Source organism: Meleagris gallopavo, chromosome 6, assembly GCF_000146605.3.
Source record: "Meleagris gallopavo isolate NT-WF06-2002-E0010 breed Aviagen turkey brand Nicholas breeding stock chromosome 6, Turkey_5.1, whole genome shotgun sequence".
NCBI classification, from domain to species: Eukaryota; Metazoa; Chordata; class Aves; order Galliformes; family Phasianidae; genus Meleagris; species Meleagris gallopavo.
The window spans coordinates 17,154,047-17,173,727 of record NC_015016.2 but is presented as its reverse complement, the minus strand read 5'-3'; the positions used below and the strand labels follow the sequence as shown (position 1 = coordinate 17,173,727).

Genomic DNA, 19,681 nt, shown 5'->3' with positions numbered 1-19,681 from the left:
GCTTCAGAGAAGTAGTGTACAACTTAAACATATATATGTAAAGCTTTTGTGGCTGATTCAGTCAATGTTCAAGAAGAGATACTAAAAATTCTCTGTCTTGCACTCAACTCTTGAGCAGTGTTCAGCCGCTTGACCAGCTGCACTGTATATTATATAGTCTGGTCACTTGTATACACATACACTTGCCAACCTTGACACGTTCTTATCTTATTCTGTATTTGCTACTGATGTAATAAATCTACTAATATGACTTTTAATAGACAGGTTGGTAGTTTATATCAATGTTTGGCACTATCAGGATTTTAGTATTCCGCTAATTTCCTGGAAGTATGTTGCAAAAGCAAACAAAAAGCAAACAACAGCCATTCTCCTTTATATCTTTTAGCCGTCTGCAGGCCGCCTTGCAAGAATGGTGGCCACTGTATGAGAAACAACATTTGTACTTGTCCTGATGGTTACACAGGCAGAAGATGTGAAAAAAGTAAGCTAGTGTTAAATCCTTCCAGAATATGAAAGTAACTAATAAATTGCTCTGTAAACCATTAAAAAATATTTAACAGCAAATGTTTCTTAATTTAAGGTGTCTGTGAGCCAAGGTGCATGAATGGAGGAAGGTGTGTAGGGCCCAATGTTTGCTCTTGTCCTTCAGGGTGGAGTGGAAAAAAATGTAACACACGTAAGTATCATGCAGTTAACAGGAGAACCATGCCCTAAAAGTGATGTATGGCTAAAGGACAGCTCTGTCAACAGATAACATGAAGTTATTGCCAAAGAACTCTTAAATATACACACAGTGACAAATAGTGATCTGTAACTTGGCAGCAAAATGTAGAATGGGGAACTGATACCATATAGCTCAGGCTAAATCATGAGACCAAAATATCCTTTTAATTCTTGAATGACATATACTTCTGTTTCTTTCTCCACTCTTGTCTAAACAAGATGCATCTGTATTTTTGAATACAAACAGCTGCAAAGAACTGGGTCAATGAGCAGAAAGAATTTCAGTTTGTACTATAGGACATAAAAAAAAAAAAAGATATCACAGAAAAAGATGTACAGTGAAACATCGGAAAGCTGTGAAAAACAGTGGGAAATGTTTGGAATAGAAAATGCAATAGGCATAAATCCTCTAGGAAAGATAAAAATAGGACTGTGATGGAAGCACAGCTGTGGATTGTGTTGTATCTTGATGAAGTTATAGATGGCATGTAAATAAAATGTGGCAGCTTGGATAAAGGCACAGTTTGTATGAAAATCAGCATGAGCATGGATGGTAGAAATACAGTAGATAAAACGTGAGTGTCTTTCATATCACCACACCTGAGGCTCAGATACTGATACAGACAACGAGGTCTCTGATGGCATGGATGAAAAACAGTTCTCCCTGTGTTATTTTCTACAATTATTGGAAAGGCATATTGAAACAAACAAACAAAAACTCCCATATTGACAAGGGTTAGATATTTTCGGACTCTATGGAAAACCAATGAGAAATAATAGTGTTTTAGAGAATGATTTAATAAACAGAGAATGTGCAGAAAAGTGGTTCATAGAAAATAAGTTAAGATGAAATATTCATGAATTGATTCTCTGTGAGTTAAGCTGCATGACAGACAGAAAGATCTTTCCCTGGATTTTGGAAAGGTAAACTTGGAAAAAAATCAACAAAACGGTGTAGTGGCATTGACTTAATATTTCGGGCTTTCATAGCTGACTGTGTTGTATCAGAACATCCCAATGCATACACTGACTGCAGACCTTTTTGTTTCTGGTTCATTCTAATATTCTGTTGATCTTAGAGTTTTATTGAAGATGATGTGACTCTTTTGTGTAGAAAGCAGTCAATAATTAGTGAGCATCCTCAAATGTAAATAAAAAATAATCACTTGAGATATAACTGAACCTTGAGATGATTATTTTTGTGCAGCAGTCTGTCTTCAGGAATGTAAGAATGGTGGAGAGTGCATTGGACCGAGTACGTGTCATTGTCCTCCTCAGTGGGAAGGAGTCCAGTGCCAAACACGTAAGAATGATGTGACCTACACTGTAAACTTTTTATTTCTGCACAGTTTAGAATGCTTCAGAAATGTGCAATACCTGCAAGTCCTGTCCCTTTGGCTTATTTTAACACAAATCTGTCTTAAAGGCAGGACAGAGTACAGATTCCTGTGCCCATTCTGAAGCTCTCTAGAAGAAAAAGATAGTCTGAGACCATGCATGCAAAAGGATTGATGATATACTGCTGCAATAGACCTGAGAGACCATTGCTATGTACTGCTCTTAAACCTTACTCATGTCCCTCTCTCTATCTCATTTATTCCATCAGCACGTTCCCATATTATATCTGCATCTTTGTATATGGAGATGGAGTAGGCAAGAGTATTGTTGGTTCCATATGACTGTGAAGCCTCCTTCACTGAGTTGTTAGATAACTAAAGTCACATATCCCTGTCTCTTGATCTAGCTGTGTGCAATCAGAAGTGCTTGTTTGGAGGCAAGTGTGTGTCACCTAATGTGTGCTCCTGCCGTCCTGGTTATACTGGAGTCCTATGTGGGAAGAAAGTTCAGGTAACTGCAGTGTCAAGATACCATTACAGATGTGGCAATTTGGAAGCCATTATTTAGTCCACCTGTCCAGAAAAGCAGCACCAAATACACCAGGAGTGTTTTGTCTTATTTCTTCATTTCAGTCTCCAGTGACAGAAAGGTCCTAAAAGTCCTGACTTATTCTATTATTTTAGTCATTCCAGTACTTTTGACAATTTTTCCCAACACCAGAAGTAAATTTCCTTTGTTTCTTATTAAGTTGTTTCTGTTCCTAGTGTAGCCATTTTGGGAATGACTTCAACCATAACTCTTTTCTAAAGCATAGCCCCATTTTGGGAAGGAGTATTCCACTGTTGATTTTCTCAGCTGGTGTCAGGTTAAGCCCTAATATTTTTTTATCTACCTACCTGCCTACACTGTCACTCAGTGTATCCCCATTTCATGCAAACATTTATTGTCCCCAAGTGTAACTTCAGGCATAGATTATTTTTTTTTTTTTTGCATGGTAGTGAATAATGACCATTTCTCTGCTTTGTCATATTCCTTTGCTTGGGCACTGACTATTTTTCACTGAAGTTATTCAATTAAGTGTTATTACAACTGTTTTGGGACTTCTGAAGTAGAAAGCATTCCACATTTGTCTGCATCATCTATGATTTTCCTTTTAATTCCAGCAGATTTTAATAATTTTATGATGTAGAACTCAGTTGGAGGAGCTGGAACATACCCAATTTTTGCACTACTTACTGGTACTATTCCTCTGCATTCATCTTTAATTACATGCCACTGCTCACTCTTGCACTGTTCTCTTTTAAGAACCATTCAGCTCTTCGATCTCCTGCAGCAACCAAAACAATGTAATCTATATTTCCTATTTTTTTCTTTTTAGTACTTTGCCACAGAGTCTTTTAATGTAAAATCTATACTGTGACTTCTAGCTATGCAGGTATTTTTTAGTGAGAAACAGTTTAAAAACAGGGAAAACAGCAACAGATTTTTACTTTCATCCAACTGTTGATTTCTCCCAGCTTATATCTTTTTTTTTCTCTTTATCATGTACAATATACAGTGCCATTAACATCTCTGTTTAGATGTCAGATAATTTGCTAACGGAGTAAACGTGTAAGAAATCAGAACAGTAAATGACTGCTCCTACGTGCCTTGAAAATATAAAGCTATACATCATGATCACTGTAAAGATAAAGCTGTGGCATGGATTTCCAAAAGGCATCATAACAAATGAAATAATTTAGACTTAAGTATTCACATAAATACATCCTTCAAAGCATCAGCATTTTTTTTTTTACTCCATAAAATACATCGCTGATCAGTCGGACAGTGCTATACCTCTCACTGACAAAATGGGCATGTTTTCTTTCTCAAATAAATGAACGAGCTTTATGCACAACTGGAACTTTACACTGTGTTTCTCCGTATCAGGAAAACAGAAATTCATTAAAATTGTTTCTTAAAGAAGTCCATCTAATATATTTACTTATTTTCCCTTCCAAGGTACAAAGACATCGTGATTGAAGAAAGGAAATATATCAATTAAATGCTGCATGGATCTGTGACACTTGAAAATAGCAAGAAATTTGAAGGCATTCACAGATCTAATTTAAATGAGGAGAATATTCCGAATATTTTTAAAAAATTCATGTTAGTTGTGATTTTTGAAGAGCTTCAATACAACAAACTTGTAGTCATTGTAACAAATTCTCAGCTACCTCAGAGCCTCTGAATCTTCACCAGATTGAGAGATTTCACACGTCGTGCAAACTCAGAATTCCGCAGACTGTTAATGTAGTCAACTATACTACGCGTGAGCAAGACTGTAATATCTGCTGAGCACTACTACGAAAGTAGACAGCACATAATCATTTGAGAATTGTACATTCTGTTTTTAAACATTGTTCATATATGTATTATTTGGAAGCATACAGAGGGAAGAGCACAGTTTTTTTGTTTTTTTTTTTTAACTTGTATTTTCATTTGTGCAGTAGCGAGGAAGGAGGGGTAGCCTAAAACAAGACTTCAGTAGTAGTGTAGGCAGGGCCATATGGCTCATTAACAGTCAACCAGCAGCAGACTACTTCTAGTTTATCTGTGGCAGGCCTTTGTATCCAGTAGCCAGATTCTGATTCTTCTTCATTATCTACACTCACATGTGTGCATGTGATTGCAGAATGACTGCTGTGTCTGTAAGACTCCTTTATGCTCCTATTTTGAGACAGCATTTGGAAAGGTAAGAAAATAATGTTTCTTAGAGAAATGTGACAGTGTTTGACCCAGAGAGATCTTGTGCTGAACCTTAAAATAAGAGCTGGTAACAGTGGGAGTTTGCTGCACATCATGACATCTGTTTACATCTTCTCAGAAAGTATTTGCAAGCAATCCATACGGGTACTTTTTTCATTACCTATTGCTCCAACCAATTGTTATCACCAACCACCAGCAAGACAGTTTTGGAACAAATGAAACTCCAATTTATTCTACGCTTCCTTCCTCCTTCTGCCTCTCCTTCAGCAAATGAGTTCTGGTAGTAGACACAAAACTCCCTTTAAGCTAAGCATGTGAATTTACCATTTGGGGCTGTGCATTGTTTTTCTTACAAAAAAAAACAAAACAACAACAGCTCATTATTCTTAATCTCATGAACCATATCCCATTTATATGCACTAACTCTGAATAGAAAGAAAATAATCCTGTTCCTCTTGCTATTTTCTGCCACTATGGGACCCCAACTGCCACTCATGGTTGTAAGAGCTCTTGTGAGCTTACATTTCTCCTCACCTTTCCATAGCCCTCTTAGTCCATTCTGCAAAGTAAATTGGCATTTTCAGAGCTCAGCACCATTTCAGAATGATAATTTCTAAGTGTGGGGTGTGTATTTCAAAATTTTTTTCAGACTTCCACTTGCATTTTAAGTTTCAGTGGCTCCATTGCTTTTATTTTTAATCCAGCGTCCAGGTGGCTGATAGCCAGATGTGCTGGGAACTGTTCTATTATTTAAAACTTGCTTCACTTGAACTGTTTCCTTTCTCACAGCTCACAAAGATCTGTATGAACAAAACCTGACTAGCTATTGGAACTGATGCCTCAGGCTGAAGCCTTGAATACACAATATTTTCTAAACATGGGCATTCTGATATTGCATAAGCTCATTTTGTAACAGCCCCCAGTCCATGCATCACTTAGATACAGAGGTGGTGCTCTCAAGGATGAAGTGCCAGGAACAGCGTTTTGGTTAATGACTTTGTGTAGCCTTCTGTTCACAAAACTGAACCAATACGAATGCCCTTCTAGGATTTCAGGCTGAATAAAGGGTTCTAATTAATAACTTCTAGTATTTCCCACTGATTTTCATTGTTGCTAAAGGCAGGAATAACTTCTTTTATGTCTTCCAAATGCAAGCTGAGTGAAGAAAAGCACATCCAGACTTTTGCTACAATAGTAAAAAGCTTGGTGCCAATCTATGCTATGTTCCTTTAAGCACACAAAGCAGGAAAATTACTACTACAGGCATAAGGACATATATTTCAAAATTTCCCTGTTATTATGTGAAACTTCTGTTACTACTGTCCATCATACATGTAATAGTATTTACTGAATGTAACTAGAAAGCATATTGCAATAATGCAGTAACGCTGCTCAGTTTTACAGAGTTTGTCAGCAGAAGTTGCAGAGTTTATACACACTGGTTAAAAAAAAAAAAAAAAAGTTCTAAAATGGCATAGCACAGTCATAGAGTAGGCCAAAAAGAGTTTGGGGGCTTGGAATGGGGGATGACAGGGTCTGCTGCAGGGTAACTACTGCCAAGCTGAAATCTCTTACGTTGATTCTCAGCACATTGGAAAGGCTGCATTAATAGGAAAAGGTTTTCATGTAAGTAAATCATTGTTATAGTGTACATACAAAGTCTTTCCATCAGTATGAACAGAGTCAGAAGTCAGTTGCCAGAGAAAATGTGGAGCAGCAAAAGGTAAAACTGAATCAATACAGCGTACAGGAGTATCGTTCACTGAATTTTGTTGCATGATTTCTTTATATACTGAAGGTAACTATGTACGTCTGCTGACTCTACCAAAATTGCTCTGCAGGCAGGAGAAGTTCCTTTCCTAGTGCACATTAAACATTGCCCACGATCTTTAAAATGCTATTTAATGAGTATTTTTGAAGGAAGTAGCTGCAAGGACTTACCTTCCTACATCTACATCCATATTACACAAGATTTCAAAATTAAAAAAATAAAATGAAATGGGCCACATTTGAAAGTTTCACTCTTTTTACAGGCATTAATATTATCATAGCCGAGGACAGAAAGTGAGTTTGCATTTCCATCTAACAAAACCTTGAAGAATAATCAATGCAAATGATAGCATATGAATATAAAAGCTTTACCTTCTTGTCAAATAGGATATCTGTTCGATTACTTGCCCAAATGAGAAAATCCTATGTTTAAATTCTCAGTTAAGCATTAACACCAGGATACACATAAAGAATCATATAGGTTAGAAGAGGTTCTCAATGACTGAAGAGATTTATGCTGTTTCTCTTCTAAGAAGGCAGCACGTGGAATAGTTGTGTTAATTTATTCAACTTCTCATCACAGCTCAGTTTAGAGAAAAAATATTTGATTAAAGTGAACCAAGTAACTCCATTCTTGGTACAGCCACTGATTGTGGAATAAAAAATCTAGATGGTATATTATACATTACATAAGAAACACTTCTCACCCTTCCATGTGTACCTTTAAAATGACAGAATAATAGAAATACAACCAATGCAACTTCCTTACAATTTTCTCAGTCATTTTAATGAGAACCAAAACATCCGTACAAGGTGGTATGCTTAGCTCTACTAAAAAAATAGCTTGTTCTGTATGCAAAATTACCTTTTCACTGGAAGATACACCTAGCCCCCAAAACAGCATGCTGTAACTGACAAGCATGTTCAGCCTTCTATTGAGTGGGAGGGAATGGAGAAACAAACAAAAGAGAATAAACATTGACAGCTCTTTAAGTAGATACATGTGCAACTCTGGAAACAATCATTTGGATCTCATTTATAATACATCATCATTATGCTCGACTTTGAAACAATGAGGACATTTACTAAAAACATTGTGCAGATTTAAATGGATTTTCTTAAAAACAGAAGAAAAAAAACAGAGCAAACTCTTCAGCCAGTAGATGGTGCTGCATCCAAGCTGCTTCTAAAATATCCCATCACATCTGGTGTATTTATCAAATTACTGCTTTATTCATTTTAATTATTTCTAAAAAGATAACTAATTAAATTAGCAGTTGTTCTCTCCTGCTCAGACACACCACCTACAGGTCTGCTTCATGGCCTGTGTTATATGCCTATAATACACCTCTTAGGTTCTAATTGCCATTGTCACGTTTGGCTCTACTACTGAAAGTCAGGCTTTCCGAGAACAATGCTGAGATATTGTGCCTCTTTGCATTTACATATTTCTGCTCATTTTCTCTGAAATCTTGGGGCTGATGCCATTTATTTCTTTCATTCACTGCCCTGCAAATAGCATTTCATTTAAGGTATTCAGCTTCACTTCTGAATTTCTAAATTTTTGCTTGATTATCATAGTGAGCTGTGATACAGACACAGAATTTCACTGTCATAAAACCTCTTCAAGAAGTATTGATGAAGTCATCTCATTCCATCTGTGAAAACCACATTTTTTTTTTTACCAGCATGTCTGAAATATCCAGTGTATCATAGTAAAAGCAGCACCAAAAAATACATTTATCTTGTTCTGTCCCACGTTTGTGGCAGCAAAACATCCATAAGACAGGCTTCAGTGATCTGCAGTCCTCTCAGAAGGCTGCAAAACCCAAATAAGGCCAAAATGACCAGGAAGGAAGCCTCAGCATCCTCTGTGCAGGTGATGTGCAGCGAGAAGGGCTCTTCCTCACTGCAAGCCCATAGTTCCCCATTATGTTGCTCCTGCAGACACCATCTTGAACATGAATCATCAATGCCTACATCACTAGAAGGAAGATAAAGATTTCCCTATCTTACTCAGATAAGGAAAAGAAATAAATTGGAAGCAGAGAAGAGATCAGATACTACAGTTGTAAGAGTGGTCAAGATAAGGACTCTTTTAGAGTATTAGCATGGATTAAGCTTTTAGAAGGTAACAGTGGAACTATCTTAATGTGTACTTTTTTTCTTTTTAAATAAAGCTTAACTGATGAAGATCAAATCTGACTGTGGTGAGGGGCAGGAAGTATACACAAATCAATAATCAGGATTTTGATAAGATGCCTTGCAGTTTGCATCTTTCTGAAACATCAGCAAGGAATAATGGTATGCACCAATACAGGCTGGGGGATGAGCTGCTGGAGAGGAGCTCTGCAGAGAGGGACCTGGGTGTCCTGGTGGACGACAGGTTGGCCATGAGCCAGCAGTGTGCCCTCATGGCCAAAAAGGCCAATGGCATTCTGGGGTGCATTAAGAAGAGCGTGTCCAGCAGGTTGATGGAGGTGATCCTCTCCCTCGTAGGTAAGGAGGTAAGGCCCTGGTAAGGCCTCATCTGGAATATTGTGTCCAGTTCTGGGCTCCCCAGTTCAAAAAAGACAAGGATCTCTTGGAAAGAGTCCAGCGGAGGGCCACAAAGATGGTGAAGGGCCTGGAGCATCTTCCCTATGAAGAAAGGCTAAGTGAACTGGGTCTGTTTAGCCTTGAGAAAAGATGACTGAGAGGGGACCTGATCCAGGTTTATAAATATCTGAGGTGTGGCGGCCATAGCAGTGAGGCCAGTCTCTTTTCAGTGGTATGTGGAGACAGGACGAGGGGAAACGGACATAAGCTGCAGCATAGGAAGTTTCGCACGAATGTGCGTAAGAACTTCTTTATGGTGAGGGTGACGGAGCACTGGAACAGGCTGCCCAAGGAGGTTGTGGAGTCTCCTTCTCTGGAGATATTCAAGTCTCGCCTGGACGCCTACCTGTGCGACCTGGTGTAGGGAACCTGCTTTGGCAGGGGGGTTGGTCTCGATGATCTCTAGAGGTCCCTTCCAACCCCTACAATTCTGTGAAACTTCATGCTTATCTTTTCAACTGTGTCATCTTAACAAACCTAAGTTATACTTGCACTAACAACCCCTTCTTATAATCTGAATTAAGGAGGTTTTGTTTCATGTGCTTTCTGAAAAAGCACATTGCTAATAAAACACAACAATTCCAGTCTGAAAAATAAATAATCAAATAGAAGAGCACACATCCGATCTGAAGTATTTTATTTGAAGAGTAAGTTTTACTTCAAGGTCAGCTCTATCAACCAAGACATAACAGCTCTGCTTACGAAGAAAAGTGGGAACAGCAGAAAAACATATACTACACATACAGTAGAGTGCATCATACACTACACACAGTTGGATATTCTTAACAGCTTTATTACTATCAGCAATACTTGTCCTTCATAGAGAAATGAATTTACTCAGAATACTAAAGACAAAAAGCTACCTGACTTCAACTAATTACCACTTAAGTTCCCCCTATCTCTTCCCCCAGATTTTATCTCTGCATGAAGAGTTACAAGAAGAAAATGCAGCTTATCTTTGCAGAAGCTGTTTCATTCCTTTCTTTTCTTTGTGCACTGTAGACCAGAGTAGGGCAGCCGACATCTGCACACATTTGGAGCTATGCATTTTCCTCCATGTTGACAAGGTAGTTTACATACAGCTGAAATGAGACACCAGACATATAATACATCTTCTGCACAACACAAGATCATTTTTCTTCTTTGTCTTACTGTACTAACAGAATTGTTCCCTGGTGGACCATGTCGGGACAGCATAAATAAAAGCACAATGGAAGAACCAAAAAGCAATGCTTCTCAATTTATAGCCTCATGGCCTTCACTGGAATACAGCCACAGTACATCTAGTCTTATTTGTGCTCCATTCCCCTTTTAAAATACCATCATTTCTGCTGTTCTTTAAAGTTCAGACTGTCTTTTAGATGGATGTCTCCATGAGAGTGAGGGAATGTAAAACTATAACGTGATGGAAAACGCAGCAATAACAGCAGGGTAGCAAAGTCCTGGGCTGCAGCAAGTGAGGACAAGCTCAAATGAAGCAGCCATAGACACAAAAACAAAGAAAAGAAGAAAAAAATAAAATAAAATTCTGCTTACCCTTGAGAGGCCTCATGTACACAAGAATCTCCAGTGAGAAATACTTTTGTCTCCACTGCCAACCCTTAAATGAGGTCTGGGGTGGATCCTAGCTTCACCCCACCAGAGTTACTCAGGTGCATGCATCTGAGCTCCCCTGGGATGACCCTGCCTTCCCACCAGGTGCTCAATCACTGCTTCAAGCCCTGACTTAGCATTTCCACTACAGGGAACAATAAAAATTTCTGCTGAAACTTCAAGGCAGTTTTTGGATCCACACATCCACATGCAAATAGTTTCTATGTACTAGGTGCTGCGTACACGTTGCCATCCCTCCTTAGGAGGAGTGGGGGACCAGAAAGGCAATAGTCAACTAAGCAGACAAAGCCATAAGTGTGCCCTCTTGTCATACAGCAGTCAAGAAAACAAACAAGAGGGCTGCAATTTTCTTATAAGCACCTTTGCTAAGAGAAGTCAAATCGGAAAAAGATATAGCTAATTCAGGCACAGTTGTTACTTTGATATTCAGAACCTGAACACTTCTACCATTATTGCTGGTGCAGGGAGTGGAAGCAGGCATTCTGCAATTTCTACATCCCATACTTACCTTTTAACATCACCCTCTATCTCAATACACTGTTGAATATAAAGAATAAGCATTTTCCCAATCAAATGGGAACACTTAAGTATTTGTTTGCTATTGTTTGTTAGACAACATACATATTGCAGAAGAGCTAATACTAGCCAATTTGGACTCTTTGAATCACGCAAATATTTTATATACAGGAGGATTTAAACCAGAGACCTTGCACCCACCATATCCAGGTCAAAAGCAACATTTAAGTGAGTTATCTCTCAGTGTCCCAGAAAGCAAACAAAAAGCTCTCCTTTTTTCAGCCCCAGGACTATTACCTTTGGCATCAGGGCAGTGCTGTTACAGGCATACAGGGCCATGCAGCTCTGAGCAGATTGTATAACCTTCATCTGCTTTTGCAAATCAAAATTTTCTGAAATGCAAGTACTTGCTCAGTAAGAATCTTGAGTACAAACAACTTTCTCTTGCTTTTTTAAAAATACCTAGAGCTGATTCTCCCAATTTATCCTCAAAGTGAAAAGCAAGTTTCAGTTCTTCACATCTGTAAAATTTACTGAAGTTTCTTAACTATATCAGTAGTAACAGCATTTCTATAATGGCTGTTTTTTGGTTCTTTAGACTGGAATCTCAGTTTACAGTAAATATTTCAGAAATACAGTGCATTCAAAGTAATGAATTTGGCAACAACTGAGATCTGAATTTGAAGTCACTTGAAGTGAAAAAGTTCTGTCTTTCTGTTCAAGCTAAAAAAAAAACTATCTATTCCTGACACATATACATAAGATCCCCAGTATGCAGAAGAACTTCTCATTTACTGTTCTAAGACACTTTTCTAGCAGCTTTGTTAGGCACTGAAGATTTGAACACTATAAATCAAACAAGTAGAGAAGGGATACAAGAAGAATGTCAGAAGTTATTTACCTAAGTGACATGCTCCACCGACCCATCCAGCTGGACAGCTACAAATCCCAGGAGCCACACAAGCTCCATTATTCCGGCAACCTTGAGGGCAAATTGCTAGAAGAAAAGAATGAGAAAGAGAACAGGATTTATAAAACTGATATAAAAGAATCCTGACAGAATGAAATATTCAGGATGATACAAATCAAAATGGCAAAATACATTTTATTCCAGGTCAAATGCTCAACTAGTATTACTCTAAAGGCATTTCCAGGACCATGGAAACAACAACAGAAAAAATAATAAAAAATAATAAAAAGAAAAAAAAGAAAAAAAGAGAAAAGAAAATATACATATATTAAGTATTTAAGTTTAAATGTTAACATATGCACACTTTAACGTGGAATAACTTGACAGTATTTTTTCTGAATACATACCAGTAATGCAGATTTTTTGATTCTGTCATAATGTAATGACATTTCCAGTTATTAGCCTTTTAATCCTTTTAAAATGTTTTTGTCACTGCTGTTACATTTTTACTGATATGTCCTGAGACAAAAAAACCTGAAACCACTTCAGTGATCTATCCAGCAAATTACTTTTGTTTTTACTACTTGAGTCTCATTAGGCTGCCATCAGGCCTTACAATGCTTAGGGACTGTCAACACTTCAATCAGCTGTAGAGATGAAGCAGTACTCACCTTCCTGGCATCTTGATCCTGTCCAGCCGGAAGCACAAAGGCACTTCACAACCCCATTGACAGAGATGCATTCCCCGCCATTTTGACAGCCTCCCTCACAGCTTACTGCAGAGAAACAGCATGCACAGTACATTCAGGAGCAGCACAGGTAACTGAGTAATTATCTGTACATCAATTACTTATTTAATCACATCTGTAACGACTACAATTTTGACTATTCACAGCAAGGCACACCACCAGGAATTAGCAAGGATGACAGAACTATGTCAGCACATGCCAACTCAAAATGTAGTTAAAATTAAGCACGAGTTTGTTGGCCACTTAACCTGAGAGTACTAACAAACATGATTATCATGGTGGTACAACTGCCCCCCCTCCCCCCACCCAAAAAAAACCAACACCAAACAACTGTAAACCAACAGCTGAGCAGCTCCATCACAGCAACTATTCACATGAATTCTTATCAATCTAGCCAAATCAGAGCTGATAAGTCAGTAATATGTGGTCAAAGATTCACGTATTTAATTTCCTGACAATTCCTACATATAACAAGAGGAAGAAGACTGGGATAATTACTTTGACAAATGAAACTATGAGTACACTCCAGTCAAATGGTGCTTTACTAAAGGCCAACTAAGTAAGCTTCCTCATTTCAGAATTGTTCTACATATCAAAGCCCTGAAGGCTTAATTAATTAAGCATTATTTATGCCAGACATATGATTAATATCAACTATGGACTGCAATATTGCCTCTGAAACATGGCATAATTGCTGTTCTGTACAATCAAATGCATCTTTTCAGAAGAATGAAGGTAAATGTATACAACTTTTTCACTCTATGGAAGAGAAAAAACTATCCTTCATTATAACAATGAACAGTCAGAATGTCTGCTCAATACTTCACACCTAAGTTTAAATCTTTCTTCTATCACAAGTTATGAGCATGAATTCAGCTAACAGATTTCTGGTACAAATGCTGAACTGCAAGGGCAACAAGTCAACTCTAGTACAACCAGAAAAGCTCTTCAGAGCCTGTTTCATGTTTCTCTATCATACAGTGTAAGTTACTGTTTTTAATAACACATTGCACTTCACAGTAAGTTTGCACAGGCTATAAGCCATCATATTTCACCATATCCTTTGCCTCGCAGCAAGACCACCAGAAACAGTAGTACATTTGCTCAGATAGAGATCCAAATCTAGCCTATAGCACAAGCACAAACTAAATCCATATTTTACTTTCTCTGTTTAAGAACCTATCATCTTCCTTCTGATTCAGATTACGCTGAAAAGGTGAAGTTTTCCCTGCTACACAGATCCCACCAACCTACACTTTCAGTTGGCTTTTAAAAAATAAAAAGAGTACTTGAAGTCTTTTGCTAGAGAATGAACTCGACCATGCTCCAGTTTAGCAGTACCAACAGTGATGAGGTAAGTCCACTCCAAATGAAAGGTTATTTCTCAATGCATTACACAGTACACTGTTACAAGGTAGTGTCTCCTGATGAAGATTTTATTAACAATTTTTATATCAGTATATTATCAGTGGCATTTGAATTGCCATTCAATCTCATTAATATCCCAGAGCTATAGTTTGAGGTTCTGCAAACGTAGATGTTATCCTGCTAGGTATGCTCAGGTCAAACTCTCTTCATAAAATACACCAAATCCTACAGACAGCCCAACAAGATTTCAGAACTGCAGAATCTAGTCAAGTTCCTTCTCAAGTCTCCAAGAGGTTACACTCCATGTAAACTCTTGTAGCTAATTCACATTAGGAAGGAGATAAAGCAAATGACCACAGGATAAACATCAAGAATAAACAGAAACTCCAGCAAGGTGCTTCCAGCTGCACTGACCATGGTTGGAAGAAATGCTCATCAAGTTCTTAGCAACAGCCCAACTAATCTGGGGGTTGGACTCAATGATCTCTAGAGGTCCCTTCCAACTTGTACAATTCTATGATTCCATAATTTAACAGTGCCTCTTCACTGAGAACTGATGGCAAGTTCCTAAGAGTCACAGGCTTTTTTGCTGAAAGAAAAACAATGATTTCTTCTCCTTCACTCTCTGGAATATCTTGCCTACTACACTGGTTTCCTCCCAAACTGTTTCAAGTTCGCTTCCCCCTTTATCCCAGAACTCAAGAATTATCATCAATAGTCTGATAAGTTCCCAACTTAGCAGCCTTTCCTGGATTGCCCTTTTCAACCCATGCATATATTTATTAGGCTTCACAAAACCATAAAAATTGGTCTTTATAACTCCTCGCCTCTATTATCTCCCATTAACTATCACCAAGACCTTGCTATGTGTATCTTTAGAAGCTTGCCCTCAATACTGCCATCTTACAGGTGCTACACCAGTTTCAGCTACCTAATGCATTAATATTCATCTATTCAAACCACCTGATTATTCAGGAAGTCTGCTATATCAACGAACAGCATTTAAAACATGTAATATTACATAACACATCAACACTGTATTTACAAGAGTCAAAATTATCTCAAATTCTCCCAATAAATTTCAGTACAGACACTGCGTAGCATTATCTAGCAAGCACGCAGACCCTCTAGTTCAGGCATGTTCCACTCACGTGGCCCAGCCCACCCTGTGGCCACATATGCCATCATGGCAGTGGCTCTTCCCTGTTGAGTGGCCCACCCCAGGCACACACTTACTGCTTAGCAACAGCCAAACACCACTGCGTGATTGGCACTGTCTGGGCTGAAAGTGGAACATGGGGAGGATGCACTGCAAAATATGATCACTTTTTTTTTCTTTTTTTTTTTTAAATTGAGACCTTTATAAGATCTCTCTTACCAGAAAGAAATATCCCTCACTTCACAATATTCATGACATCACTTTTTGGCAGTACGTAGGTTTGTGAACAACTGTTTCAAGGATGAAACAGTAAGAGCAAGGAAGCATAGTAAGAGCAAAATTCCATCAAAAATCTGTGACAAACTCCTTGAGAACTCACTAAGAATTGCAGCCACTGCCACTGAACCAGACTGATGCATTAGTTTCACAAAAACAAGGTCAAGTATCCACTAATTTTATGATTTTGTTGCTCTCTTTTTATGTTTTAATTAAAAAAAAAAGTAAAAAAAAAGAAATTTTTTTTTCTGCTCTTGTACATTAGCTATATTACATATAAATGCTGTTCCGAAAGTAATGTCTCCTGTTTTATTATGCTGGCCTATGACACCAGAGGTGGATGTTGCTGATATGGCAGAAGAGGATGAACCTTCCAGTGTTCCCTTAAATTTGCTGCCATGTGTCAGATGGCAGCAGAGGGGCAGTCTGACAAAACAGCATCTGACATGGAAGTGCATATGAAGCAAAAGTGTGTCACTGAATTCTGTTATGTGAAAAAAATGGCATCTACTGACATTCATCAGCATTTGCTGAAGATTTATGGAGGCCAAACAGTAGATGTGAGCACAGTGAGGTAGTGGGTGTTGTTTCAGCAGTGGCAACAGGAGGTCATCTCCACTGGTGCAAACTTTTACAAGCACTGTATGCAAGCTTTTGTTCATCACTACCAAAAAATGCATAGCTAATGGTGGTGACTATATAGCCGAGAATTTGCCCTATCAAATATTGTGATTGTGCTCTTTGAACCTACTGTAGTTTTCCTGAAAAAAAAAAATAAAAAATAGGAGGCATTATGTTCAGAGCGACCTATGTATTTTATATGCAGCCTAAGACAATTCCTTCTCACTGAATGTGGTCCAGGCAAGCCAAAAGGCTGAACATCCATACTTTGGCAATGCATTTTTTAATAGTAAAGTCAGAGGTCTAGGGAATTAAGGTCATTATTTCAAAGTGCATTACAGTCTGGATTTGAGAAATCCCATATGTATTTAATCTGGTCTCAAACTTTGAGCCTTTCCATGCTAACATTTGTTGTGTTTTACTCACCCTTATGACAGTATCTGCCCCCATAGCCAGGTGGACATCGGCATTTTCCAGGTCTCAGGCACTCTCCACCATTTTTGCATTTTGGATAACATGTTGCTATAAGAAAGATAACAAACGTCACTGAAACTTACTGAAGCTAATGCTTAAATACATAAGAGCATACATAAATGTGCATTCTTTCAGTCTCCAAATGCACAGTTTGTCTTCACATTTCCTGAGATATGTTTGCTCTGCCATCCCATGTTGCACAGGGTATCCCTGCACAGAAAGCACCATTTTGAAGCTTTTAAACACTCAAAACTAAAGAAGAATTTGCATCGTAGACAGAATAGAGAGAAGATGTGCGCATATTAAAAAGTAAAAGGAATACAGCTTGACTGTGATAGAATTTTTTGATAATTTAAGGCAAGAAATAGCAGGGGAGAAAAGAGGTGGTAAGAAGAAATGTGCGTAAGCTCAATTTTGCAGAATTCAAGGGAAGTCCAGTCTGACTGCAAATAAATTACTCAGCACACAGCCCTCCTTTTACTAGTCCTAAATCATTCCTCAATCAGATCAGCTTTCTGAGAAAACATTTGTTTATTCACACTCAAATTCCAGGACCCTATGTGTTTCAGAGTCTCATCTGAATTAATTGCAGGTGCAAGATGAATTCTCACCATCACACTTCCTTATCCTTTGCCTGGATGAGTGAGAAGTCTGAAACAGTGGGAAAAAAAAAGATGAGCACTGAGTAAGACCACTGCTTGGTGGCAGTGTGAGGGCAAAATCCAGTTAAGAAGTAGAGGATTTTTCATATTAATAACTGTAGAATGAGTACTTGCATGCAAATAAAGAACACAGACGTATGATAGAACCATTCAGCACTCAGCACTACATAGCTTTTTTATCAGATACTTATGTTGATTGGAAATATCACAGAAGTGCTCTCAATTTAAGGAAAATCCTATTTCTGTGTTATTTTACAGGATTATTGTATTTGCTTTTGTCCCCACAATACCAACACGGCAGCAGTATCAAAATATCACTGTGGAGTTGCGTACAGACAGAAAGAGTGGATCTGTCCTGAAGATCAAACAGTTGAATTTGCTATTACTAGTATGAAGAAAGCATAGCAAGTAGGAATTGCTGGTGTGAAACAGGAAAGAAACCAAGAGAATAGCAGTGAGATCCTAAAAAGACAGTATTTGCAGTGCTGGGACCCTACACTATGCTTATCGACTAACTGTGACTATCTGGACAGCCAAGTACTTAGATATATTTATAAGATAGAACTGAAGACTCTCCTTAAGGCTTCAGAAAGCATTTCAACAAAGGGCTACAGCTCTGATGAAAAGATACTATCCTGAAATCCACAGCCTCCAAACTGCACATCTTTTCCTTATGCTGGTTTTACCCTTTGTCAAAATATCTGTAATTGTTCTTTGCCTTCCCAGAACAAGCTTGACTCTATCTCCAGTGAATGGGAAGAACCTGATCTGCAGCTGCTCACCAGAATAAAAGTTATGCTAGAAGCACCTTAAGTACTCTACAATACCTGCATCCAGAGATCCACAGACAGCTCATAGGTAGAATCTCCACCAGAACTTCTACGTGCAGCCTCACCTGTCTCTGCAATCCCACTTGGAGCAAGAGGGCTAAGTAGTAAAAATCTTCTCTAAGCACCTCACTCAACCAGAGAGAATGAGCCCTACAAAAAGGCTCAACGTTTTTCCTCCATTATATTCATTATATACAATTCCATGTCTAAAACTATTCCAAAACCTGCACTAACAAAGATCAGTGTATATTATTGGGTCCGTTCACCTTGCAATCAAAAATTTAAACAACAGTTTCAAGACCATCTATTTTAAAGATTAGACTTCTTTCCACAATATGTCCTTTTTTTTTCTTTTTTTCTTTTTGTTTGTTTGTTTAAATGATAGAACAGATCATCTCCTTTCCATCCATATCTCAAGAGCCAGTGAATGTAAGAGACATCACCCTTTTTTTTTGCCCCTTTTTCAAGACCATGATATTTACGCTAAAAACAACAACAACAACAAAAAAAAAAAAGCACTACACACACAGTCAGTTAGATGCCATTTGCTGCACCTGTCACACATCCCATTTCAAAGCTTGAAAGAATTACATTTCAAATGAAGCACACTGAGAACTAGATGAAATACAACACCAACTACATCACATCTTCACACAGGATATAAGGCAAGGCAGCTTTTCCTGGTTACTGAGTTTTAGCCACAGCATTCTATAGTTAAACTTTTCAAGACATGGATCAGAACTCAGGCATGTGCACACACACGGGAACAAGCTTTATACCCTAACCCAGCTCCACACCTGCCAGCACGGCAGCAGGACATCCCAGCGACTGTTGGGCAGGTAACACCTGGGAAATGAGACTTTATGAGCACGACGCAGTCAGAATAAGCAAGGGATGCAGAGAGCAACCTGCCTTCTGCACACGTTTTTGGCTTCTTCTTACTACATGTCTCACTAATCCCACCTAGAAACACCAGTTCACATTCCTCACGTTTGGACGGCAGTCTAGCCTCAAAAACACCTCTCCTTGCTCAGGGAAGTTTACACGTCCATAGAGAAAACGACAAAAAGCAAGCCGATGCAGAAGCCTAGGGCATTTAGGCAACCTTCAAATGGAAAACGTGACCTACTGACAGCACCGCCGCCTCACCTCTCGCGCGCCCTGCCCCTCGCCCCCCGCTCCGCCGTTACCGTGCTGACAGAGCTCGCCCTCGTAGCCCTTGGAGCAGAGGCAGGTGCCGTTGCCGAGGCACAACCCGCCGTGCAGGCAGCGCGGGTTGCAGGCCGCCGCCGGGCCCCAGCTGAGGGGCCGGCTCGCCCCGCGGG

General features: G+C 38.7%; 2 protein-coding genes across 2 annotated transcripts in view; one reads left to right on the top strand and one right to left on the bottom strand.

Moving 5' to 3' along the window:
* VWDE (von Willebrand factor D and EGF domains) overlaps window positions 1-2,758 on the top strand; it is a 37,267-nt gene extending 34,509 nt beyond the window's left edge. Inside the window, exons 23-26 of the mRNA XM_031554028.1 lie at window positions 386-481; window positions 581-676; window positions 1,931-2,026; window positions 2,468-2,758. Of these exons, the coding sequence (XP_031409888.1) occupies window positions 386-481; window positions 581-676; window positions 1,931-2,026; window positions 2,468-2,628 (449 nt within the window). The 3' untranslated portion in view covers window positions 2,629-2,758. The remainder of the gene's footprint in view (window positions 1-385; window positions 482-580; window positions 677-1,930; window positions 2,027-2,467) is intronic.
* A 7,039-nt stretch (window positions 2,759-9,797) lies between these two features.
* Window positions 9,798-19,681, bottom strand: part of LOC100544288 (von Willebrand factor D and EGF domain-containing protein-like) — a 29,140-nt gene continuing 19,256 nt past the window's right edge. The window contains exons 3-7 of the mRNA XM_010712659.3: window positions 19,547-19,676; window positions 16,817-16,912; window positions 12,889-12,993; window positions 12,209-12,304; window positions 9,798-10,259 (exon numbers count right to left, since the gene is read on the bottom strand). Coding sequence (XP_010710961.2) covers window positions 10,150-10,259; window positions 12,209-12,304; window positions 12,889-12,993; window positions 16,817-16,912; window positions 19,547-19,676 — 537 coding nt within the window. The 3' untranslated portion in view covers window positions 9,798-10,149. The remainder of the gene's footprint in view (window positions 10,260-12,208; window positions 12,305-12,888; window positions 12,994-16,816; window positions 16,913-19,546; window positions 19,677-19,681) is intronic.